The following is a 27,094-nucleotide window of genomic DNA, read 5'->3' on the forward strand; positions in this document are numbered from 1 at the left end:
CACAGAATATATGATATTGTGTCATTGTCTTCTCCCCAGAACAAGGAGCAAGTCTGACGGGTGGGACTGAGGGGATCCTCTGAGGACATGGAGATGGTGTCATCTACTTCACTTGTCTCCTTGGTCTGTGCCCAGCTGTTCTTACTCATGTTGATGCCATGAGGTACAGTGGCCTAGTGCTGCTGACTCTGTGCTGAGAGGCGGCAGCATCCCAGACCTAAAGCAGGAATTCTCAAGGGCAGTGGAATTTGGAAGCCCCGAATCATCATTCTTCCAGGATCCCTCAGGACTAGGGACTTTTCCCTGAAGCCCCAGCTGGATGTGATTGTGGATTTGGATAGGACTTTGTCTATGCATCTTTAAGTGTTTCTCCTTTATATGAACACTCTCACGGTTTATGATTGTGTTTGTACCACCTGTATCCCAGGTATAAAGTGCACGTGACTTTGTTTTCACTCTCCCTTCATATTTGTCAGCCCAGTCTTGTTCCCCGAAGAGTTTCGCTGAACTCTTGCAGTTATCGTTACCCCTCCCCCACCCCTTCTCCATCTCTGCCCACACCATTAACACATTTAGTTTCTCCTAAGCCCTCTGAAAAGGCAGTGAAGAAATGTGTTCTTCATTTTCTATCATAACCTGGAAGAAAAGGATGGAAAGATGAACTTCAGGGTGATGTATAAAATGAGCAGTTCTTTTTGTGCTTGAGTTGTCTTTGAACTTGATCTAGCTTCCTTGGCCGCAGCCCTCTGGGAAATGAAATGAGGTATTTTAAAAATCCCCTCTTGAGTTCAGAGCTTAGAATTAGAACTTGTTCAGTGTGGCCCGAGTTTCTCTGTTACCTTGCTTCCCCTCTCGCCCATATCCACTACTGCTCCTTAGGCCTCACAGAAGTTTAGAGGGATAGAGAAAATGAAGTATCATAAAGTCAAAGCTGGTGAGATCCCAGTATCTCTTCCTGCTACCCATCTATACTACTGCCAGACTGGTCAGTAAGGAATGAATTCAGTCGCCTGGCCTGAATGGTAACTTACCCCAGGCCACTTCTGGAGGCCATGGGAAGGGGTAGAGGGGGGTGGAGGGGTGGAGAAAGAAGATGATGGTTGGGCAGTGGGGAGACAGCTGTGGAGGGCTTGAGGTTAGGACAGGAGACTGGTGGGGAGGGGAATTGGCCATGCAGCTCAGTCAGATAGCATTCCTGGGGGCTCATTTTCTGTACTGAAGAGTTCCTTGTAGAGGGGAGGGAAGGCAGCTTGGACAATAACAGGATGGAGGTGCTGGAAGGATTGTAGCTTCTCCATGTGCTGGCTACATAAACTCCGAAGCTTCCCCTTGGGTGGCAGCTGGGGAGAAGTGGGACAGAAAGGGGAGATAAAAATCAGGACCAGATCTCCAATCGTGGCTACCCCTTCCTTCCTTGAAACAAAGTGGGCATAGCTAGCTTCTGTTATCCCAGGGGCTAGGATGTCTGAACATCATCTTCCTCCCTTAGAACAGAGAGGGCATGGGAGAATCAAAGTGATAGAGAAGAGATACTCCCCTGAAGAAATGCCTGTGTTTGAGGTGTCATTGATGATAGAACAAGGAAAATAGGAATTAGGGAGTAAGTCGAATCAAGTCAGATTCTTTGAACCATGGTAGTTTAGGAGGCATGGTGGCTCAACTCTTGGGCTTAATTATCAGGGAAAGTTTAGGAAGCAGTGAAAGATTGAAACCCTGGGGCTAAATGTAAAAGTCCCCGGGGATGGATTCCAAGGAGAAGTTGGAATCCCCCTTAACCTGACCTAGGCCAATTAGTCCAAAGCCCCAGGGTTGGATCCATGACAACAAGCAGGAAGATAGAATTAAAGAAATTCAGGGATGGAAGGCACCTCCAAGGCTCTAGTTTCCTCATTTGTAGAACAGGAGGCTATTAAGACCTATAGTATGGACCTTGAAGGGTTGTGATGATCAAATATAAGAACTGACCATTTAAAGAGTGCTTTTAAGCTTTGTAAGACACTTCAAGTAAATTATCTAATTTGTTCCTTATAACAATCTGGTGAATTAGATACTACAAATATTCAGGAAATAGAGGATCAGAGCGGAAACCCACCCATTGTTATATCCTGAGCCAATCTCAGAAGCAGTATTGCCTGATTCCAAGGTCAACAGTTGTCCATTGTACCTCTCTGCTTCCAAGGTATTATTAGCTCACGTTTTTATAGGACTTTTAAGGGTTACAAATAGCTCTGAGATTACACATTATCTTTAAAAGTCATTTTGTAAACCTTAAAAGTTGTATAAATAGCAGTTATCGTTCTTACTTTGCAGATACTGAGATACAGGGATTTGTCAAAGGCTCCATTGCCAGCAAGTGGAGACCAAGGGATTTGAACCCAGTCCTTCTGATTCTAAGTTCAGTTGTCTTTCCCCTTGATCTGAGTTCAGTTCTCTGGTTAAGGGTCAGTTTTGAGATGTTCCAGGTAGAGTAGCCCTATCAAATATAACCATTCTCCTATTATTTAATCACCAAACCCTTCTAGAAATTAGGCCACAGAAGCACCTCTGTGGGTATGGACACAGGATATGTTCCAGCGTCACCCTGGCCTTGCTTTGATCACCTTTCATTCCAGACAAATGTTTGGTCCAGATCATTCTCAACCTCTGAGAGATAGTGATGGAATAAGAGAAGAAAAAGTCCGGAGGCAGATGTGAAAGATCTTAGAGAGAGGTGGAGGAACCGAAAAGGCTTATCTATCCTTCAAAATCACAGAATGTTAGAGCTGAACAAGATCTTAGAGATTATCTAGTTCCAACCATTGCTTCACAGATAAGGAAAGTGGGCCCCAGAGATTTGCTCAGTGCTGTGGTGGCTAAGAAGTGGCAGCGCCAGCAATCAGCCCCAGGTCTTCTGATCCCAAATCTTCCTCTTCTTAAGATTTTTGACTTTCCTAGAGACAGGACCCATGTGAGGCTCAGGAGCAACTGCCTCATAGACTTGTTTACTCTTTAGCAATGAATGTACTCTAGCCTCTCTCTATTCCCCTGGGTTCTTAGCTCTTTGGTAGCAATAGGGGCTGTGGTTGAAAGCTGGGCTCAGTGGAGCACATCAGTATCCCGACCCCAGCGTGCTCCCTCCCTCTCCCTTCATAAGGACCTTGCCTACCTTAGCCAGAATGCCTTGGCGGTGAGTCTTGCACAGAAGATGGTGAAATGCCAGCTCCAAATTGTGCTGCAACTGCTCTACCTTCCTTTTCTCTTGTAACCATGGCCTGTCTGGGGAGAGGAGCCAGGCCACAGTGAGGATGGGGAATTAGGAGCCCTTATGGTAGGTAAGCCAGAGTGCCCACTCTCTGAAAGGGAATAGATCTGAGCCTGAAAGTCCCCCCAAAATGCACAGAATTAGTAACTGGACTTTCCTTAAGGGATGCAGGAAAACTGGGAAAAACCTAGAGTTGAGGTCCTCCCAATTCCCAGTTCACTTTATCCCATGACCTCTATTGTCCTATGGGCTAAGGCTCCTGATCTGTGGAGCTTCCCCTTCCCATCCCATGTTTTGAATCATCCTGGGGGAATGGGGGGGGAAGACACCACCAAATATTTTTATTCACTTAAAATTCAGGTCAAGTCAACACTGAAGTTGAAGAATTGAAGATGATATAAAAGGTCAAACATGCCACCTAAGGGGAATATGTGAAAACATGTTGTGGTCAGGAAGTTAGGTCACTCTACACCCCCAGACCCCATTATATTTTATGTATATCAGTGTCTATATATTCCCCTAGACCATGCTTCCCCAGCTGCTTTTGTACTTTTAGTAACCTGCAACCAGAAAAACAAACAAACAAAAAAATCCCCAAACAACTCTAGATCTAGGGTAGATGAAACCAGGCACCATGATTTAAAGTATTCTCACACATACAACACGTTTTAGTGGACTGACAGCTGGTCCTGGAGCCAGGAGGACATGAGTTTAACTCTTGCCTCTACTGACTGTCACCTGACCCCTCTGTTCTAGGTAACTTTCTAAGACTATAAGTTAAAGAGAAGGTGACCAGTTTCCTCCTCTGGGAGATCCCCATACCGATGGAATCTGCAGTTCAGCTCCTATCACCTATTCTTCCACCTCTCCCTCATTCTCCCCCCACCAACTCTTCAGCCCCAACAAAAAGGTGGTAGCTTTGACCACCTCTGGCAAAGGGCACATATATTCTTTATTAAGGTAGAACTTAATTCCTAGGGACTCACTACCAAGATAAGATATTCCATCATTTGTGGTTGTTTCCTTAAGGGTGTACGTGTGTGTGTGCTTATTTTAAAGGCACAATCCTTAAATACACCCATATTTGGACTGAAATAGCAAATGATGTATTTAAGAACAAAATTATGGGGAATCTGCTCTGTCCCCTTGTAACCGTTGCTCTATCCAAGGGAACCAAACTTGTCTTAGATAACTTGAGACTTAGAATAGTATGTAGCAATAAATACATGTGTGCTGTGGCATCAGTGCCTTTCCTGAACCTTTCCTTCCAGAAAATGGTCATTCCTGGGGCTTTGAAATCAGACAAGACTCACACACGTAACAGTTAATTTAAACTGAACTGAAGGCTTATTCTCTCTCTCTTTTAGTCATCCCCAAGTCAAAGGATTCAGAACTGTCTCTTTTCCGTTTAACACTTAGTTTCTACATATAGTATGAGAGGTTTGGACCAGTTAGAGGTCATAAGATTTCAGAATTGAGGGGACCGTAGAGGTCATCTAGTTCAAGATTCTTATTTTACAAGTGAAGAAACTGAAGCCCAGATAGGTAAAGCAATCTGCCTAAGGCCGTACAGGTGGCAAAACTAGGATTAGAACCCAGGTCTTTTGAGTCTTTCCATTATACCACAACAGATCATTTCAAGGTCTAACCTTCATTGGGTCTGCCATATTTCTACGTACTGTCCCTCAAGCTTCCTTTCTGTGACTTTTCTTACTGGATACTCATGATGTTCATTTAACCCAGAATAAAATTATTGGGGTAGATAGGCCCAGTGTAGATTGCCCCACCTCTCAGCTTTCCAGAGGCATCAACTTTCCTTTCTGTGTGAACGGTTCCCAGTAGGTAGAGACTGCTCTGCTCACATGTTCCAATATCAAACTCCATTCCTATCCCATCATCTTGCCCTCTCCCCACTTACACAGGCACTTCAAAGCCCTGCCACAACTCACTGGCATTGATGAGAACGAGGGCTGTGTAGAGAGCAATCTCATCGTCGGAAAAATGCAGAGCACACAGGGAGTGGGAGAAGTCAAAGATGGAACCAATGAGTTCACTGCAGCCTAAGAGAAAGTGGAAGTGTGGGGAGATAAAGGAGAGTTTGTTGGATTGAGATGAGGGAGACATTTACTGCTGAGGGCCCAACCCAGACTCTTGCCTTGGGGTGACTGGGGGAAAGGAGGTAGCTGGTTTTGAAATAGGAGTGTACTGTGTTTGAAAGTGGGTTGGAACCAGGAACTTTCACCTTCCCTTTGCTGCCCCTCACCCAAGGCTCTGAACAGGTCCACGCCTCCATATTTGCCCTCAAAGAAGACTGTGCGATTGTCTGCATTGTATGCCCGGCACATCCTCACCAGTACCACCTCCATGGCCCCTGTGGGGAAGGAGGGGGTGGTGAGAAGGGAGAAAACATCTGCAAAGTGGAGAGTGGTACCAAGGTAAATACCCCAATCTTAGCCCCAAAGCCATCTCATCTCCCATGTTAGACAAGATACCTCCTAGCCCTTTTGGATCTCTTCTTGAGAACCTTTCCCTTTAGGTCTTTCTAGACACCTTCCTTGACATACACCCAGTGTATCTCTGTCCTCACTCCCTCCTGTCCCCAACATGGGCCTTGTTAGCTCCCTCCTGGCACCTGCTTTGAGCAGCACAATCTGGTCATTCTGACACAGCTCCATGAAGCCTGCTAGCCTTTTGGCGAATTCCACCACGTACTGGATGGCCTCGGTGAGCCGATGGGCGCAGCGTTCCCACATCTCCCACATTGACTTGGGGTGGGAGAAAACCACCATACGGAAGAGAAAAGATACAGATCAGAGCCCTCAGCCTTCTCCATGACCAAGATTCCTTCCATCTTCAATCCCATATGACCCCCTGGGACTGTATTCTGACCATTTAACTCCTTCACAGCATTCAGTAAAGGAACCTGGAAAAACTATGGTGGGTGTTGCTTCCCTGAAGTTGCATACATGCACTAACATGTATAGATATATAAAAACAGATCAACAATCAGCAAATGTTTGAGTGCCCACTATGGACAACACAATATAGTGAAAAGAAAACTGGATTTGTAGTCAGTAGATCTGGGTTTGAATCAGCTATGTAACCATAGCCAATTCTCTTCCCTTCTGAGTCTTCATCTTCTGTAAAATGGGGTAGCAATATTCATATTCCCTACCTCATGGGGTTGTTGTGAAGGAAGCACTTTTTTTCTGGAGCCTGGTCAAGAGCTTTGAAATCCGACAAGGCTCATATACAGTTAATCCATAGCACTTAGTTGCTGTAGAAATGTGAGCTATTATTCCAAGGAACTATAAGGATTCAAAATGTGTGCAAAGGGGGTCTTGTTCTCATGGAGCTTTTTAGTCGATTTGAAGAGTAAAAGTATACATACACACGCTAAATACAAAGTAGAATATATAGTAAGTCCCCAAATGAGTGATTCATTTTGTAAGGAGCTGAGAGGGGAAGATTGCTGTTAGGACTGAGGTAGTTAGGGGAAGTAGATGAAATTTAAACTAGGCCTAGACTGGTCACGGGCTTACTAGAGAGGAATGGTGAGGGCATTCAATGAAGTGTGAGCAAAAGCCATGATTCTGAGATTCACATCACTGAAATGGAAAGGGCACCATTTTGGGGAGTTGTAAGAACTTGAGTCTAGTTCCGTCTCTGCCACTTACTAACCATATGACCTTGGGTCAATCACTCCCTTTCTCTGGACCTCAGTTTTCCCCATAGAGGCACCCCTCTGTGAAGGAGTTAGACTAAAGGACCCCTTGGCTCCTATCCAGTTATGAGATTCTATGAGTTTGAGACCAGTTTCTCGACATACTGACATATATAGAGGTATATATATGAACAAAGTTGTGTGCAGACACACCTTCCCTCATCCAGATGTGCATTCACTTCACCTCTCTCTCCCTTGACTTTCCAGATGACTATGGGGTTGTCTTATTCTTTTGATCTGACCCTTGAATCATTACCTTTCTTTGGTAGTTGATCACCTCCTCCCGGGAAAAGATATTGGAACGTTGTCTCTGCAAGTCTTCCAGTCGAAGCTGACAGGTCTCTTGATAGGACTTACAAACATTTTGGATCAAGTGCTCTGCAGCCGGGAAGGCAGACACTGAACCTCAGTTTTCCCCTGCCACATGGGAGTTCCCACCATTAGACTATCCCCCTGGTTTCTCTTCTCCCCTCTGATTTTCTACCTAGGACTATTAAGTCCCTCATGCTCCCACTTTTCTGAGACAAATGATTGGGCTTTGGAGTGTCTCTATTTTTTTCTCTAATATTGGTCTCTGTCTTGGGAACATCTAGGAATCTTGTTACCCCTCCTTGACCCCAGTTCCTTCCCTATCCTTCCTCTCTACGTAAAGAGAAACTGCCTGATTGGTCCTGCCCCCTTCCTCTGGTTGCTTACCAATCTCAGTTAGGGAGGCGTTGGGGAGTTCGAGGCGGAAGCTGGGGCTGCTGTACAAGTCCCTCCCTTGGCTTGGCTCCCCAAACACCAGATGTCGGGGTTCCCCAATGTGGAGCTCACACCTGTCAGGGGACAGCTGGCTACCCAAGCCATAGAAAGCTCTGCCGACCTCAGCCTTTGCCCGATCAGGGCTGTACCCCCGGGAGTACACAGCCCCAGTCAGTCCCATTTTGGCCAGACTAGTAGGGTAGGAGGGTCCAGGGCCTGGGGTGCTAAGGAGAGCAGGGGGGCATGCAGAGGACTCAGGCAGGTCAGGTGAGGAGCCCAGAGGTAGCTGTCCACTGGGGAGGGCAAGGGTATAGGCAGGGGTATCTGCCCCTCTGGTCCCTGCAGGAGGGGGGGTGGCCACTTGTTGTCGCTGCTGCTGTAGCTGCTTCTGCACCTCGGCATGCAGACTGTCCCTCTGCTTCTTAGACATTCGGCCGAATTTAACAGCTGGAAGAGGCCCAGTGAGAGATCAGAGATGTTGGGGTGAGGGGTGGTGGAGAAAGAGGCACCCCTCTATGACTGACAGCGAGCTGGCTAGCTGACAATAGACCCTCTTCTGTCTTACTCTAACTTCCTCCAGTAGCTGCCACCTTGAGGCCCTCTCTCACCTTTCTTCTCCCAAGTGTTCCAGGGACTTGCCTGGTTATGTCCTCCCTACATTCCACACTGCAAAGTGATACTATCAAGAGTGGAGAAGATGAATACAAGGAAAGAGGTGAAGCTAGGGTATCTAGACTCTTTGACTGTGGGATGGGGTTCAAGATGGGAGGTAGGGGGACAGCAGTGCTGTATTGGGGTCACCCCCCTTGCCCAGGAGGCAGGAGGAAGAAGAGCTAGGAGAGCTGTGAACATAGGTCTCCATGTGGTCAGGCCTACAGGCTCCCTGGTGACCTAGATACACACCACAGCCCAACCCAGGGCTCAGCGGTGTGTTTCTGAACATCCTCTTCTGACTCTCTTTCCTGCCCCTTCATTCCCCCCTCCCTTCTCGCCCTACCACCCCCTTCAACCCCTCCCAGGTGTGGAGGCACAGTCCCCCTCCCTGCCTGCTCCCTTCACACCCCAGGCTAGCTCTCCGCCTGTGTGTTTCCTTTTGCTTGGTTATTTGAGGCACTGAAAAGTGCTGACAGGTTCCTTCTGGCTTCTTGTATCACATCATCCCATCCTCCCCTCCTCTCTTTCTCTTGTCCCCCCACTAACTCTACCCCTTCCCTGAGCTCCCTTGTCTGTGAGATGTCAGGTGAGTGGCTGGGGAGATGGACAAAGGGCTCAAACCTGTTGTTCCCCACCCCTGACCCTTTGCTAGGGATTCTGACTATTTTCAGTCTCGCTCAGTTGCTGGTCTAACTTTTCCCATTAGTTCTAAGGGACCAGAGAGAAGTCATTTTTTTGGGGGGGGGATCTATATTCCAAAACCTAACATAGTAAATGCTAGTAAATGCTCATGGGGGACAGATGTAGGAACCAGGGAAGAGGGAGAATAGGGAACCAGATGGGACCTGAGGTATGGGGCCAGAGAGGAAAGAGACACCATCTAGCCTGGAGAAGAAAAAATGGAAAAAAGTTCAGGCCTGAGGAATTTTTTTGGGGGGAGAGGAGAGAATCACCCTTCTTTGTTCACCTTTCTCTAGCTGTTTTAGCTTTAGAAAGCACCTTCCCTGTAACACCCCTGTGAAGCAGATAGTACAAATATTTTTATCCCTATTTTACAGATGAAGAGAGAGAGGCACAGAGTTCAGTGACTCCCAAAGTAAAAATTAGTGAGTGTTAAGAGCTAGAATTTGAAGTCAGGTGTCTCTTGACTCCAAAGTCATTACTATTTTAACGAGAACTGTAGAAGTCTAAGATTTCTGGAAGCACTCTGATGTCTTCCGCCTGATTAGCTAGTTAGGGCCCCCATTTACAGACCCTGTACAGGAAAGGGTCCTAAGTAGTAGCTACAGAGCCTTCCCTGCATGGCCTCACCATCCCGGGACATGCCCAACGCCAGGCATTTCTGCAGGCGACAGTGTTGACAGCGGTTCCGGCTGGTACGATCTATAGGGCAGCTTTGCTGTCGAGTACAGGAGTATGCTACATTACATTGCTGGCTCCGGCGAAAGAAACCCTGGTGGGAAAGGGTTAGGATTAGAAGACTGCACCCTTCAGATTCCTTGACTTCCCTGCTTTCCCTTCACTCACTATCACTATACCTAGGGACAGAATTCTTGTGTTCAGAGATCTTCATGGAAAGTCACTCAGGCCATGTCCCTACTTTCTTCCCTGGATGTTGTGTTTCTTCTAAGGACTATTCTAGACAAAATAAGGGCTCCTGAGTCCCACATTTCTCTGGCATACCTCTTTGTCCTCTGCTTGACAAACAGTACACATGTATCTCACCTTGCACCCTTCACAGGTGATGACCCCATAGTGGATCCCAGAAGATTTGTCCCCACAGATCTTACAAGGTATCACTTCAATCTGGGCTGAAAGACAGTGTAAAAAAGAATGGATTGGACATAAACCAATACTGTTGCTTATTCAGTCTGGGTACTGAGGGTTCAGTTTCACCCTCAAAACTTGGAGGGAATCAGGGACCCCTGGAGAAAACTAAGTGTTTATTGGGTCTGGGGAGAGGACAGGGACGTCAGAGAAGTGGCATCAGTTCTGTGGGGTGGCAAAGGCAGCAGATGTACAGAGAGGCCACCTGTTCCCCCACCCCCACACCATCCCTCAAGTCACAGAGACCCTTTATACTTCCCTCCCGCCTTGGGACCTGAGTCCCTGCTGCCTCGAAGCACCTGCTTCCCGCCAGGCGGAACCTTGCTTTCTGTCTCTTCCCCACCCCTCACCCCAGGCTCTGCTCCCACGGGCAGAGTATGGGGCAAGTGAGGAGGATGTGGTGGGCTGGGCTAGGGGCACCTGGGCACCAGGCAGAGATGTATACCCTTGTTTACCCGGGCTTAGAGGGGGAGGATTGGGCCCATAGTACCACAATATGCCTTTTGTATTGAGTTCAAGAGATGGCAGGGGTGGGGGGGGGCGGGATTCTAGAGACACAAGTATATGTTTGAGCTATGGGGCTCAAACATTTTCTTGATGGGTATCTGGCAAACAAAGGTTCGGATTACCTTATGGAGCCAATATTTGCATATGTATATGCATGCTAAAGGGTGCCTCTGAGGGCATGCATTAATAAGTTTGTCTACTGCAATACATGTGTGCTTGTAAGTCAGCTAGAGAGAGCATATGCACGAATCACAGGATCAGAGCCTGAAGGGACCTTGGTGGTAATTTGACCTAAAATTCCCTGATTACAAGGAGGAAATTGTGCACTAGGTGGCGCAGCAGGTTGAGCATCGGCCCTGGAAGCAGGAAGACCTGAGGTCAAATCGAGCCTCAGACACCTAACTGGCTGTGTACCCTGAGCTAGTCACTTAATTCTCTGTTTGCCTCAGTTTCCTCATCTGTAAAATTACAATAATAAGAGCATTCATCTTCCAAGGTTCTATGAGGATAAAATAAGTTACTATTTAGCAAACCCAAGCACAATATAAATCTTATTAGCATCATCATCACTATTATAAAATGATTTACCCAAGATTACACAGCTGGCTAGCAAAAGGGTGGTAGGTCCCTACAACTTGCATTTGCTGACTCGATTTCTTGCTTTTTCCATTATATCATGCTCAGAGCCAATGTGTCTAATGGCCGTTTGAGAACCCTATGGCTTTCAGGAATGTTGGAGGGGCTGTCATCACCTCTAGTTTCCCTCATTTCCTTCAGTGCTCAGCTCTGCTTCCACCTTCCACACAAAGCCTTGCCCGATTCCCTCAGCTGCTGGTGTCTTCTCCTCCAAATAGCCTCATATCTGCTGTATATGGACCTGGCATCTTCCTTTCCTTCCTAGACCAGAAGGTTCTTGAGGGAAGGGATTGTCTCACTGTTGCCTGGTACATAGTAGGAACTTAATAAATGTTCTCTGATTCCGGGAGTGAATGCAACAGCACCAAGATTTGGGGGCACACGTGGATTGGGCTTATGGATTTTTGTGAATGAGTGTATGTTTGAAATGGGTTGTATGTACACAGCAGAGCATGTCTGTGGCACCTAGATCTCTGAGGCTAGGACCCTCGTGTTCTCCCCTCTCTATGTGACTCTGGGGGCCCTGTGCTTGCCCCACCCCCACCCCTCACCCCTGTGGTTTGCTCTTGACCACCAGGTTCCTCTCTTTCTTCGCTTTGTGCTTATCAGTGCCCCACTGCTTCCCGTGGAGTAGCGAAGGCCAGCACGCAGCCCCCCAGCATGGCCTCCCTCCCCAGACCTCAGAGGGTAGCCCAGGGAGGCTGCTTCCAGCCACAGCAGATATTTTCAGTATTGCCACAGGCCAAACACTCCTCTCTGGCCCCAGTGGGAGGTTATTGAGGCCCCAGAAAAGGGAGTGTGGGGGAACCCTGGGCAGGAAGGAATAGAGTAGGGTTCCTTGGCTCTTCTATGTGCTGGTCCTACCTCCAAGGTCAGAGGACATAACACCTAATATTACCTACTTCTAGACTCACACAGCTCACTTATTCTGAAGGTCGGCTAACTTCACCCCAATACTTCCTAGGGGTATGGCCTTTCACTGAAGTAAATCAAGTTGCTCCCTACAATGGGGCGTGGTATTAGGTGGAAACCAGTTCTTGAAAAGGGGTGACACCAGAATGGTTTTACATTGATTATGACAACATGAACTCAAGTCCTGTCACTGAAATATACTGGCTATAAGACCCTGGATGAATCACTTAACCTCAAAGGGATCCAGGCATTTAAGACTTTAAGTTGAAGAAAAATTGATGATCTGCGTTGGTAGGAGTTTCCTCATTTGGGAACCCACTCTGCCAATCACAGATTCACTCTTCTTCCCCTACCAAAAAAATTGGGGCAGTGCTGAAGATATAGTATTCCAAAATGTCAACCAATTATTTGATAAAGCCCTTTATGATATACTTCAGGATAAGTTTGAGGGACTTGCACTGGATAATACAATCAGGCAGACTTGGACCTAAATGAATAGTATAGTACTAATTAATGAGATGATGCCAATTTGGAGGGATGTCAACTTGTAGTGGAGATCCCTGGGGATCTGGCTTTGACCATTTGCTTGTCAACATTTTATTAAGGACTTGGATGAATGTATCCAATTTGCAAAGAATGTGAAGCTTGAAAAAAGACCAAACCTAGTGAATGACAGATTCTGGATCTCAAAAGATACCAACAGGCTAAAGTGAAGGATCAATTGAATAGACGGCATCTAAAAGGAAGAAATGAAAAATCCTGTCCTTGGGTTCTAAACATCAATTTTGATCCAATTCAGGATGAAACAGCTGTGGCTAGCCAACAGTTCAAGTGAAAAAAATCTGGAGGCACCGGCAATCCCACAACTGGATGTGTACAACAAGGAGGTCAAAGAAAGACTCTATATAAGCAAAAATATTTGTAGCAGAACTCTTTGTGGGAGCAAAAAGTTTGAAACCAAGTGGGTTCCCTCTGATTGGGTAATAGTGGAACAGATTGTAGTGTATGAATGTAATGGAATATTAATGTGCTATAAGATATGACAAATATGAAGAGTTTACAGAAATATGGGAAGGTGTGTATAAACTGATACAAACCAGAATAAGCAGAACCAGGTACACATAGTGGTTAAATAATGCAAATATAAATGACCCAAAAAGGCAGAGGAATTCTGACTATTGTAATGACCAATACTGGACCTGGAGAACAGCTAATAAAATACAATTCTCTCTTCTTAACAGAGAGGTGGGGGACTTCAGGTATGGAATATTACATATACTGCCAGATTTGTTCCTTTAGTCAGTTTTTATGAAATGTTTTCCTTTGTTATAAGAGAGGGGGTCAAGGTGGGGGTATGCTAGGAGACTACTGTGATATAAAAGCAAAAGGTATCAATAAAACTTTAAAAAGAATTTTCTAAAAAGTCCTGTTAAAATCTTATGAAAGTGAATGTCAAAAACTAAAAATAAATTAATTAATCTTAAAAATTTTTTAAAATTCTGTTGGTTTTAGTGGATTGTAAGTTCAGTTCACATCTACAATGTACTATAGAAGCCAAAAAAGCTAATATTATTAGAGGATACATTAAGGGAGCCAGCAGCTAGTTGGTCCGTTGGATAGAGTAGATAAAGAAGACTCCTCTTCCTGTGTTCAAATCTAGTCTCAGATACTTGCTAACTGTATAACTCTAGGCAAGTCACTTATCCCTCAGTTTCCTCATCTGTCAAATGAGCTGGAAAAGGTAATGGCAAATCACTCCAGTATCTTTATCAAGAAAACCCAAATGGGGCCATGAAGAGTTGGGCATGACTGAAAATGACTGAGCAACAACAACAAATACATTGAGAGAAAGATGATATCCAGAATGAGGGGATGGTGTCTCTTGTGTCTGTGTTGAGCTGCCTTTAGAGTCTGATGTTCTGGGCATTATATTTTATGAAAAACAGAGATATTGAGAGGCATCAAGGTATCTTAGAAAGACTACTTGGTTTAGAGTCAGAGAATCCTGGGTTCAAATCTTAACTCTGTCTCTAAGTAACTGGGTGAACTTGAGTGAGTCAAAATCTCATGAAAATGAACGGGAGGACTGGATGCTCTCTAAGGTCACTTCATAGGATCTATGATCCTGTGAAAATACACATTTGATTTACAGCAGCTCTTTTTGTGATGGCGCAGAATTGGTAACAAGAGATATCCATCAATTGGGGAACAGCTGAACAAGTTATGGTATATGAAGTTGATGGAATACTACTGTGATATAAGCAATAAAGAAAGAGATGATTTTAGAAAAATATGGGAAGACATTAATGCACTAATGCAAAGTGAAATGACCAGAAGCACAACAATTTATACAATGAAAACAATATTGTAAAGATAAATAACTTTGAAAGACTAGGACCTCTGATCAACACATAATGACCAACCACAATTTCAGAGCACTCATGATAAGAGGTTATCCACCTCCAGATAGAGAGCTGATGTAGATTTAAACATATCACCTTCCTTCTTTCTTTCTTTCCTTCCTTCCTTTCTAAAATGGTGGGAATTTCTTTTGTTGGATTTTACCTTTTAGCAAGAGATTTCTCCTGTTAGGGCAAAGTAGGGGAAAGGAAGGTAGGATGGAGAGAATTTCGAGCTAGAAATGAAATAAAATTCAATTAAAAAATAAAACATAAAAAAGCAAAAAGAAGAAAAATCCACCTTTTGAACTCCATTCTTTTGGCTTAAAGTATCATAAGGAGATAAAATGCAAACACTCATGGCATCAGTTAACAACAATTCATTACTAACCATTAACATATTAGCACAAATGAATCTCTCAAATTTTTTTTTCCCAAGAGGGGAGAACTGGTTTTGGTGAGTGGGGAAAAGGAAAGAATATATTGGCACTGTGTGTGTGTGTGTGTGTGTGTGTGTGTGTGTTGTGAGGGGGGAGGGGGGAGTGGGACAGTGCTGCCACAAAGGTGCTAAAAACAAAAGGGACATTAAAAACAACATATTATTACAACAACATGTTATTAATTAGCTGTGTGACCTTGGGGAAGTCACTACCCTTGTCTGGGCTTTGGTTTCAAATGTGGATGAATTTTAAGTGTCTTTTCAGCCCTGATAGCCCATGATTCTACTTTATAGCTTTGTCAAGGTCTGGTCCTCCATAATGGCTATGAGTAGACAAGTCACTTAATCTCGGGAAGCCTCAGTTTCCTCAGCTGCAAAATGGAGACTATGATATTTGCATTACCTACCTCATAGGACTGTTGTAAATAATAATAATAATGTCCTACATTTGTATTGTCTGACACATACTGGCTGTATGACTCTGGGTACGTCATTTAGTGCTCTAGGCAACTCTCAGACTATAGGAATTAAGAAGATACCCCCTAGTGAGGGACTTTCATCATCTGGAAGTTCCCTTTCAAAATCACAGGCCCAGTCTTTATTCCATATCTCCTTGAGGAAAGTGCTGAGTAGCTCTGAAGTGCTGTCTTCATTTGTGTTATGTTTACCCATACACACTAATAGACATGTACATGTGCTTATAAATGTAGGGACAGGACCTAAGAAGCCTGGGCTGTCTGTCTTCCAGTGTCTTTGCATGGAAAGGGAAGAAACTGGACCAGGGTAACTTAGCAGGTCAAGGACAAGAGGTGGAGATTTGGAAACTGAACCATGGTGGGAACCCAGGCATTTGGGTTCTTTGCTCACTAGCCATTATCATCCTTCCTCCTGCTTCCCTTCCTTGGGAGCCACATCCGCGTGCGTGCATGTGCTGACCACAATGTATGACCTCGGACATATCTCTCCTAACCCAGGTGGCTGGAAACTGGCTCCCTCCTCTACTAGACATGGTCTTAGAACCCCACCTTGAGGTCAGAGTCTCTACTGTTCCCACGGAGAAAAAGAGCCGACTGAGCTACAAGAAGTCTCGGGCTGAAGTCTGGGGGTTTGACCAAGGTCCCACATACTGCAGCTAGTTACACAAGGTACTCTGAGAGAATCACAGAGAGCCACAGGTCACAGCAGCTAGGACAGACCTCTGAGAACATTCTCATCCAACTAGATGTTTTTTACAGGCAGGGAAGCTAAAATTCAGATATACTTGAGTAAAGAGATACAGAGGCAAGGTACTGATAGTGAGACTGAGACAAAGAGACATACCAAGAGATAACAGAGACTAAAGGAAAACAGAGAGATGGGCTCAGAGAACCAGTCAGAAACAGGCAAACCAAGACCTGGAGAGACAGAGACAAAGAGATAATGAGAAAGATTCAGAGATGGAGAGATGAAAACAGAGACAGAGCCACGTCCTGTGGAGCGTGTGCCCACACAAGAACACACCCCCACACTCTCTCTGGCCCAGTGCCCGATACCTTAGCCCTCACCAGCTTTGTAGGGCCCTTGCCAAGCCCTCTTCCCCCTCCCGTAAGCCCTATACTTCCACCCTTCCGAAACCTCAAAGAGAAAGTGTCTGAGGTTTGGGGAGGGGGGTTAAGACCAAGAGCCAAAAAACAGCTCAGTGAACTCACCTACAAACCCCAGGCCCCTTGAGAAGAGCCTTGCCTGAGATGGGGGGGGGGGGGGGGGTGAGGAGGGGTAGGGAGAAGGTGAGTCATGGACAGACCGCGGGATTACTCAAACCGATGCCCAGGATCTGGTCTGCCGGGAACTCTCCCCTCTCAGGGCCAGATGATGCCAGGAACTGGAGCCAAGCAAAGGTCAGCAGCAGCCCAGCTCAGCCCCCGAATTCCCCAACTCCCACAGCTAGACCCAACCCCTGCCCTTGGGAAGGTTTTCCCTGGGTCTAGCCTTTATCCCTCCTTCCTGTTTAGAGCTATGGTGGTGGTGGTGGTGGGGGGCCGTGTTATAGTTGATCGTTAACTATATATAGTTACTGATGAGGTCAGAACACACTCCTGTACCACACCCTTCTATATCAGGGAGAGAACTTTCTTGAGATCAGCTTCTGCTCCCCTCTTCCTCAGTGCCAGATAGCTCCTCCCTGAAATATGGAACAGATGAGGTGCCTGTTTTCTCCCTCAGCCTTAGAGATCACCAGACAAGAGGATGACTCCATGAATAGTTCTCTCCATCACTCCATTCTCATGTCTTCTACCCCTGTAGCTCTGGAAGTACTTGAATTCTCTCATTCATTCATTCATTCATTCATTCCATGGCAACGTCAGGAAAAACAGTGGAGAAATGATTCTTGGCTTTTCCCCCCCTCACCCAGGGGTGGCAGGGCTGGCCCTTCACAGTGTCATGTTCCAAAGAGGCAGGAAAGTGGAAGGTAGAGTTGGAGGAGAAGCAACCTGACAACAATAACAATGAACTTGAGGAACAGATGGATCTGGGTTCAAATCCAAGCTCTGACACTTATTGACTGATTGCGTGAGCCTCAGCAAATTGATTCACCTTTCTGAGTTTCCTAACCAGTATAATAGGAATGATACCATCTGCCTCACGTGGTTGTTATAAGGAAAGTACTTCGTTAAACCTTTAAAATTATGAGCTGTTATAATTGCTGTGAGGGTGAAGGAGATGGTAGTCCATACTATGTTTGCTGACTTGAAGGTTGCTGTTACATAACCACCCCTCCATCCCACTACCCCTAATACATGACATCCAATTGGTACCTGGTATGGGTGGAAATAGAGTAGAAAGAATTAGGGCTCTTCTCCCCAAGCTTTCATCTCATCTCCTCCCTCAGGTGGGAGATAAATATAGACCCTCTGAAGAGGTTCTGGCTGGTAAGGTCCCCCCTAGACCCCCAATCCACATGTCCTATCCCCTTCCCTGGGCACCAGGGAAAATCCTAGAAGGAAGTGAGAAGGGAATAGGCATTTACACAGTATCTGCTATGTTTTAAATAACTCATTTGATCCTCACAACAACCTTTTGAGGTAGGAGCTATTATTACTATTATTATTACCATTATACAGTTGAGGAAACTGAGGCAAACAGAGGTTAAGTGACTTGCCTAGGGTTCACATGCCTAGTAAGTGTCTGAGTCTGGATTTGAACTTGTGACTCCTTGACTCTAGGCCCACTGCTCTATTTACTGTACTACCAGCTTCTTGAAGAGGAGTATCTATAGTTCTGGGGGTGAGGGGATCTCCTGGGCTTCATTTAGATGAAAATGAGGCAAGGTAATGAGGATACCACTGGTCTGATTCTTAGACTTTTTCTGGGTCCCCTGCTTCCTCCTCAGGCTCATAATTAGTCTCTTTCCTTTCTCCCCAAATGCTAATTTTAAAATACCAGGGAAGAAGGTTAGCTGGGATTAGGAATCTGTTGGTGTACCACACAGGGGAATTAAGAAGTTGGGGAAGGCAGGCCAGGTTAATTCTCAGCTAAGGACAGAATTCAGGGAGGGTTGAGGAGGAGCGGTAAACTTGGGGCCAGAAGACCCAGGTTAAAATCTTGGCTTTGCCACTTAACAAGCCATATGACCACAGACAAATTTGTTCCACTGTCTGGGCCTTGGTTTTTTCATCTAGGAAATGAAAGAGTGGGACTAGATTTTTAAGGCTCTTTCTAGCAGTTCCAAGAGTTTATGATTCTATGCCTAACATCCACATTTAGGACTAGGAGATTCTCTTTCCATCACCTACCCCTAATTCTGACTAGCTCTTTACCTACCTCGTTCTAACCCCATCTCTTGTGTCCTACCCTCTTCCTACCTTCTCCCAATTGTCTGGGCCCAAAGGAGTCCCTGAGGATGAGGTAAACTCTCCTCCATCCGCTACCACAAGATTCCTCCCTTTGGGAAGCGAGATGAGTCTGATTTTTCAGCTTTTCCTACCCCTAACTCCTGTTCCCCTTCCCTCCCCTTTTCTAAATTTTCTGGTTTTCTTTTCTCCCTGGGGATTATAGCTCTAACCAGTTGTCCCCACTTTTCATCACTACATGGATCAGGCTTTGGCCCCGAACATGGGGCTCCTCTTCCCAACATGAGATGCTCTGAGAAGCAGGGAACTCTAGGCCCCCTCCTGTACTTCTGGTGAGTGTGGCCCCCTTCTCTCCCCACATTAATTCTCACTTCCCTTTGACCAGAGACCTGAGTCTCTGTGATACTAGAAACCAAGGTGGCTAGGGTCCACCGCAGGGGAGGGGAAGAAGCAGCGGCGGGGGGTGTGTGTGCAAAGCCTGGGGAGAACCTTATTACTGTGGTTGTTACTTTGTTGTGTCCCCCACTCTACCCCAGGTCAACTCATTCCTATCCCTCTCAGACCCCGGGAAAGAGTTTTCTGCTGACACACCTGGATGCCTGGGGCTGAGAAAGTATCGGAGTCAAAATTCAGGTGGGCGAGAGTGTCTGGGGCTCCAAGAAGCCACAAAGGGAAGGCAGCCACCCGAAATCCCCTCTCTGTGCCCCCGCCACCCCCGCAGTCTGAGACAGGAGAAAGAAGGGGAAACAAAAGAGCCAAGCTGAAAACAACCACCCTGTGAGGGCTCTGTAGTTTTGGGGGGATGGGGTGGGGAAGGTGAATCATGGGGACAGTGAAAGCTGGAAGCCCAAAGCTCCTGTGGTGGCTTCCGCTCCATCCCCATAATTTAGCCTATTAGACCAAAATACAGGTCCAACTTATTGGCTCTTTCAGGAGGATGCCAGAAGCCCCCTCTGGAGCCGAGTTCCTGGACTTCATGCCCTGGGCTTCCATTTCTCCCTCTTTCTCCATGTTGTCCCTCCATCTTTCTCTCTCCCTCTCTTCTTCTCTTTCCTTCTCTCCCTGTCACTGTCTCTTGAGTTCTGTGGAAACATAATGATAGGCCTTGTTTTCCTTTTACTTCTTACTGTTGCAGGACCTGTCATCTCAAGTCCTGCCAAATCATACAGTTCTCCACCTTTCTGGAAGACAACCGAAGAAAGGCTACAGCATAAGGGCTGGAGGGTAGATCGCAAGGATTATAGTGAGAATTGCCATGTCCCCTTTTCTTGGGGCACTATCACTTTTGGAGCTTGCCTATTTGTTTGGGCCAGAAAGAGTATGGCGGGTAGGTGATATGAGCTTTGGAAACTCTTTTGGTAAGAGTTCACGCTCATTTTGTGTCTTCACTCATAGTGTCTCCTATTCTTTCATTTTTCTTTCTTCCCTTCATTTGTTGAATTTCTATTTATTATCCTTTAAAGCTAACCCTCCCTGACTCACCAAGTGAACTTTCCCCCTTAGACCTCACATGGTACTGAATTATGTAATATGGTGAATTGGAGCACTAGATGTTTGTGCCTCATTCCTGGGTCAAACGATTAGCTCCATGAAAGCAGGAACCCTAAACTTTACATCTCCTCCAAAGCCCGGCCCAGTACTCTGTACCCACTAAATACTTAATAAATATTTATGAAATCCGAGAGCAAAATAATTCCTCTTGTTATGATGGGACAGGATGCAACCCTTCAGCAGCTAATGCTTTGGGTTGGTGGCATTTGAAGGGTTGAATATAAATGAGAAAAAGGGGGACGTATGAGGGTGGAGGCAGGACCTTGCAAAGCTTCAAGTACATGAGGGAGCTTCTAGGAGATTGGACCCCAATTCAAGAGGTCTGGGATTCTACCTCCTCACTTGCTGTCCCTGTAGAGAAGAATCTTTCACTGCATTAGCCATAACTAAGCCAGGTTGGCACAGAGGACACAGTAAGATATAGGTAGTCATAGCTCTGAGTTGGCTGGGCTGACAAAGTTCAGAGGGATCCTTGGACAGAGAGACCCGCGCCCCCAAAGAGGCTCTTGCACACTCTCAGGGTGTGTCCCTCTTTGGCTCTCAACTCCCTTTCACTTAGAAGGGATGATACGTTACAGTTATGTTAGTTATGAACCAGTTCATGGTGTTGGGTCCTTGTCTGGGGTGTGGTCTTCTACTGGTAAAAGTTCAAGCTTTGCCTCTGACTCAGAGCTGTTCTGGGGTCTGTGTCTATATAATGCATCTGTATTCCCATAGGATGCTCATCAACCAAGCAGAAAGGTAGCATCATGGCAGAGAGCTACACTTGAGAGTCTGGAGACTTGGGTTCGAATGTAGCCTCAGCCACTTTCAAACAGGACTCTGAGCAAGTAATTTAACCTTTTAGTTCTCTTTGTGTCTGAAATGGGGCCTGGGATGATAATACATGTACTACTTCCTTCACGGGGTTGCTACAAGGAAAGTGATTTGCAAATCTCAAATTGTTAAATGCGTGAGTTAGGATTAGATATTAAATATACATATAGGCAGCTTAGTCACTATTGACCACCTTGGACAGCAAACTAACAATATCTCAAAGACCCAGATTCCCAGGATCCCTTCAGGATCCAGTCTTCTTTCCCTACCACCTAGATCTGAGCTCTGATGCTAACTGTGTGACCTCTCTGGGTCTCAGTTTCTTCCTTTGTAAAATAGTACATACTTTCTAGGGTTGTGAGAATCAAAATGAGATTTTATATATGTTTATATATATGTATGCATGTATGTCACATAACAGATTTTAAAATACTACATAAATGCTAGCTATTATTATTATTGCCTATAAAATAAGGGAATTGGCCTAGATAGCCTCAGGTACCTTTCAATTCTAGGTCTATATATCCACAAATAAGTAAATGCTAGGTTCTGGGCAGAGGGAGAAGGCATTAACAACTGGAGGAAAGGCTTCACAGGGGAGGTAGCCCTTGAAAGTAGCCTTGAAGGAAGATGAAAATGCTAAGAAGCAGGGGTGAAAGGTATGTGATTCCAGGCAAGGGGGATGCTCTATGAAAATACATAGAAGTGGGAGATGGTTAGGCCTAGTTCAGGAACTGTTAGATATCTAACTTGGTTGGAGCATAGAAAACACTGAAAGAAGTAATGTGAATTGACTGGGAAGGTAGAGCTAGACTCTGGAGTGTCTTAAAGGTCAGTCTGAAGGGCCCTTTTAAAAAATTGTAGGAGGTGATAGGGGACCAATGAAGGTTGGTGAATTGAAGAGTAAAATGGTTAGACCTGAGTCTTTGGAAGGTTGTTTGGCAGTTAAATGGAGGGTGCATTGGGAGGAGGGGAGACACTGGAGGCTGGGAGACCAGTTAGGCTAATAAGGTAGTCCTGGTAAAAGGCAATGATGGCCTGAACCTGGGTGATTACTATGTGATTAGAAAGAAGGAGATGGAGGACAGATCTTACGGAGGTCCAAGCAACAAGATTTGGCAACTGATTAGACATGGAGAGGGGAGGGGGACAGAAGTGTTGTAGATAGCTTCACAATTAGAAACCTGGATAATTGATTAGGAGGCTGGCAGTGCCCTTGGTAGACTGGAGAAAGTTTGGAGGAGGGATAGGTCTAAGAGAGAGACAGTGATCCATATGCAAGTGTAAAGTATTGTCTTCTGCTCTATCCCTTGGGGTATCTACCTTTTCTTATTCTCTGCTTATATCTCAGTGTACTTCCCTTGCTCTCCCTGCCTCCATTTTCTTTTTTCTTTTTGGTTGTTTGTTTCTATCCCTCTGTACAAAGCCAGGCAGCATGATGGATCGAAAGTTAGTCTCAGAACCAGCCTGGGGTTAAGTTAATTCTCTAGTACCTACTAGCTGTGTAACCCTGGTTAAGCTACTTTCTAAACTTGGAAAGCTCTCTTTCTTCTACTGGGTCTACTGACCTCTCTGGCTTCCTTGAAGTCTCAACTAAAATTCTACATTTTACAGGAAGCCTTCCCTAACTTCTCTTAATTCTGGTTAAGAGAAGTCATTCCAGTTATAATTGTCTCCTATTCATCCTGTATTTATCTTGCTTTGTTGTATTTGTTTGCATGTTGTTTCTCCCACTAGATCGTAAGCTCCTTGAGGACAGGGACTGTCTTTTACCTCTTTATTGTATCCCTAGTGTTTAGCACAGTGTCTGGTATATAGCAGATGCTTAATAAATAAATGGTTGGTTATTGATTGATAAGCTACTGAGGAGGTACCAGCATTGGTAGAGGAAATTTCTCCCTTCTATTAAAGAAATCATAGGTTCAATTTCTCTCTTTCTTTTTCTCTTTCTCTCTCTGTCTCTGTCTCTCCTAGGACTCCAAGTCTCTCAATCAATCAAGCAATAAACATTTATTAAGCACCTACTATGTACCAGGACCACCTCCCCTTTATTTTGGGGTCTCCTTTGATCAAAACGATTGGAAACAACCAACAGCTACCGACTAACTCTACCAGGAGTTCTTAGCACCTTGATAGCACTTGAAAGACTCAGGTCAGTGGTGCCTATCCCTAACTTGATGGAGATTTCTTTACACATCTGTAGAAAAGCTGGGGGAATAGGGTGGTTCATATCCACCCTCCACTACCCTAACTCCATCTACAATCATGGTGGGGGAGATGTCATTTGATTCATCCCCAAGCTACCTGTCAATAATCTTTATGTCCCCTTTTGGATACCTAGCTCACTGGGACAATCAGTTCCAACTTCCTCTGTAAAAAAATCCTTTTCCTTCCATCCAGGATTTCCCACTGTTATGTAGATTCATAGAAGGCTAATTTTCTGGGACTTTAGAGATCTTTGTCAAACGTCTGATTTTATAGAGGAGGAAACTGGGGTCCAAACTCTCATAGTTCATGGTAACTGGTGAATCCAAGAACCAGCAAGAGAACTTAGGGGTCCTGACTCTCTTCTCAAGGTCCTTTCTTCTATAACTTTAGGGAAACCCTTGGGCTGGGATACTTTCAGGTCTCCTCCTCTTCACAATTCCCCTGAGCCCAATGACTTCTCCATTCTCCTCATAGCACCTCAACTTAACCCAGACTGGGCCCAGGCTTTCTCTATGAAGAATAAGGACAGTTAGGTGCTTGCCTGGCTCTAGGCTACAAGGGATGGATGAATGTGCAGTATGGGACCTCCCTTTTCCCATGCACTCACTGTTCCATGCTATGAGGTATTCTCAAGCTTCCATTCACGAACCTAGGGGAAACTTTCCTTCTGTCCAGCTCATCTGATACATTCTTTATCTGTTAGTGCTTTCATGTGGGTGCTCACCAGGGACATGAGCTTTACTATGAGAAGAGAGCAAAAATGATTTGGTTGCTTTTAATCCTCACACTTCATAACAGACACATCCATAAATGCACACTCATTGAAACACAGATACACACACACTGGGACAAGTATTGCCCTGGTTAGTTCATGGTCAGTCCTCACATACCTGGGATATGAAGGACAACATGTTGACCTTAGTTCCTGTTCCTGTTCTCCCTCTCACTTGACTTGGTCTCAGTTTACTCCATTGTAAAATGTATATTTTTTCTTCCTTCTAAGACCTGGATACCACAATTCCCTATTCCCTTTTGTCCTTAACCCTCATTCCTCAGCCCCTAGAGCTCCTTTGTCCAATACTTTGCAACTCATCGGTACTCAGCAATAGCTATGTCAGTAGAGACCTACCTAGTAATACACATATGACTTTCCCCATTACCTCTACCTGCACAGTGCTCCAGAAGGGACAATTTCTCACAAGCTATTCTTCCTGGACATCTTCCCACTCTTCTCTAAGGTTTGAGTTGAGTTGAACAAATATTTCTCCCCTTGCCCCAATTCACTTACTTCTCATGACTGAGCCACCCTGGTTGGCAGGTCACCTGTAGGTCCTGGGGGAGGCTGAAGGGCACCTTGGCACTGGCAGTGCTGGGGGGGCAGCAGGAGACAAAGTCTGTCAGCAGCACTAGCAGCCCACAGCATCCACAGCTCTCCTCGCCTCACTTTGCCCAGGCAGCAATGAGGAGGGGGGGGTTTAAACTAAACAGTACACAGGTGGCTTTGCGATGCCCCCCACCCCAGGGGTGGGGAAGGGGTGATGGGCATCCCTTGTGGCCAATCTGGGGCTGGGCAATGGAAGGGGTGTGTGTAGAGGGGAGGGTGTTGGGTAAAGCAGCCAATCACAGCAGGCGTTGGAAAATTCCAAAACCACATGTGAGCAGCCACAGGCAGCAAAAGCTGTTTCCATCTGCTGGTTGGTTCAGGGGCTTGGGGAGCGGGAGCCAGACTCACATACACCTGGGGTTGGCCCCTGTTTGCCTTACCCCCCAGTCCCTAGCTTCTTGTCCTCAAAATACCTGTATTGCCTTTCATTGCCAGATAACGTCCTAGGAATGAGTGCCCAGGGCCTGGTTTAGTATCACCTCAGTCATCCAGGCCACCTGAGTGGGACCTTTCCAGGGGTAAAGGAAGTGTCTTCCTAGAGGTTTCTGAGCTGAGGAAACAACCCAGATCCTTGGACCCTGGGCAGTGGTCCAAGTTTCATCCTTGGGACTTGCCAGCTTGGTCTGGGGAGGGTTTATCACCTCGAATGGCCAGCCAGTAACTCCTCTCTTGCCTTTCATTTCTTAACAAGAAACTCCTGTGTCTGGGACTAGGAAAAGGGAGACTTTTTTGGGGGCTTTGTTTCAGCCCGCAGGATCTGCCCCTCAACTATCCTTTCCATCCCAAGTCTGGTTCTGTTGGAAGGATTCAATGACTTTCCAACCCCTAGGCCTGTAATAGGCTCCAACATAGTTGGGTTCGATGGGACTAGAAGGACCTTCAGAGGAGATTCAGTAGAGAGGTCTGCTTGGGACATGCTGTTCTCTGATGCCCAGGGAAAGAGGCTGCCTATGGCCATTGAGCCTTGGTTGGAGAAGGTCAGAGTGGATGCCTAAGGAGGGTCCCGGGCCAGGATTGATGTGGAGGGGGGTGAGGAAGCAGAGGGATCTTTCTCCATTCCAGGTCTTCCAAAAATCCCCTACTTCCCCCCACCCACGTACTGCCGGCCCTTGCCTTGCCCCCTCTTCCCCTCAACAAACTTCACTCACGTCACTCCCTGACCCGTTTTCCTCCTGGGCGGGTGGGTCGTGCTCAGCATTTCCGTGAGGCCTTGTGGCTAGGGGAGGGCGAGGCCTTAAGAATTCTGCTGAGCAGAGCAAACCCCCCACCCAAAGGGATGTGATATCCCTAGCCCCCAGCTTCTCTGCAACCCATTCCCCATCTCCTCAACCCTGGGGCAACTGGGGAAAGTAGAATCATCCTCTAGGACACTTCTTGTCCCAAGGGGATGCCTCCCAGGAATTCTTATAGCAGGTGGCATGGACTTGAGATATCAGAAGGGTGGGGGTAGGAGACCCAGGGACAGAACATCTAGGCAAGCTCACCGACCCCAGGATTTTTTGATTCTTATGCAGATATGAGCTTGGGTACTCCTTAGAGCTTTTAGGGGAGGATACCTGGGGGGCGGAGGTGGCACTGGATGATTTATAATGAACCAGACATCCCAGTTCTGACCCTCTGGCCCTGACCACTGTGTCTTGGGATTGGGATAGAAGCAGGTCTGTGTGTAAGAGGAAATTCAGTAACTATCAAAAAAGGAGGGAGGAATTGTCTCAGATCCACAAAAGGGTTGTGTGTGTGTGTGTGTGTGTGTAGGTGGTGGTGAGAATTGGGGGGGGGGGGGGAGGAGAGCGTAGAAAGAGGGTATGAATCTTTCCCTGAGCAGAGAGATTCTCAAGGCAGATGAAATCCCTTCCTAGTCTGGTTTCTTTTTAGTGTGTCCCACAGGTAGCCATGAGGAAGTCCTTCCTCAGGTCTAACCTCACTTCTTGCTGATGCCTGTGCCCCGGTAACTTTGATCATTGAAACGTTTGGTGTCCTGTGGCAGGCGGGGGGATGGGCTCCTGCTTCTTCCTCCTCTCCTCCCCTCTGGCCCGCTCCTTGCCACGGTTCTTTCTCCCCATTCACACCTCAGGATGTGTTAACCACAGAGATGAACACCAAACCCCAGGCTGACCACAGAACTCTTCTAGATCCTCTTGCTATCCTCTTTTACCAGGTTCTTTCCTCTGTCCCTGTCGACCCTCAGATTTCCTATATCCTCCCTATCTGCCATTGCTCAT

At 46.1% G+C, this 27,094-nt stretch overlaps 1 protein-coding gene across 9 annotated transcripts in view; it reads right to left on the minus strand.

Annotated features, from left to right (window-relative positions):
* Nucleotides 1-670: 670 nt before the first annotated feature.
* Nucleotides 671-27,094, minus strand: part of RORC (RAR related orphan receptor C) — a 29,533-nt gene continuing 3,109 nt past the window's right edge. For 3 of the 9 annotated variants that reach the window (XM_072644848.1, XM_072644850.1, XM_072644855.1), the window contains 9 exons: nt 10,089-10,174; nt 9,675-9,816; nt 7,662-8,156; nt 7,222-7,343; nt 5,874-6,006; nt 5,484-5,612; nt 5,191-5,301; nt 3,146-3,255; nt 671-1,340 (listed from right to left, as the gene is read on the minus strand). In XM_072644848.1, the coding sequence (XP_072500949.1) occupies nt 1,179-1,340; nt 3,146-3,255; nt 5,191-5,301; nt 5,484-5,612; nt 5,874-6,006; nt 7,222-7,343; nt 7,662-8,156; nt 9,675-9,816; nt 10,089-10,174 (1,490 nt within the window). In that variant the 3' untranslated portion in view covers nt 671-1,178. Of the gene's footprint in view, nt 1,341-3,145; nt 3,256-5,190; nt 5,302-5,483; nt 5,613-5,873; nt 6,007-7,221; nt 7,344-7,661; nt 8,157-9,674; nt 9,817-10,088; nt 10,175-24,776; nt 24,858-25,285; nt 25,931-26,020; nt 26,089-27,094 lie in introns of those variants that run through there. The other 6 variants (XM_072644852.1, XM_072644854.1, XM_072644851.1 and 3 more) reach the window with 6 other exon arrangements.

The sequence above is a fragment of the Notamacropus eugenii genome, chromosome 2 (assembly GCF_028372415.1).
Source record: "Notamacropus eugenii isolate mMacEug1 chromosome 2, mMacEug1.pri_v2, whole genome shotgun sequence".
In the NCBI taxonomy this organism is placed as follows: domain Eukaryota; kingdom Metazoa; phylum Chordata; class Mammalia; order Diprotodontia; family Macropodidae; genus Notamacropus; species Notamacropus eugenii.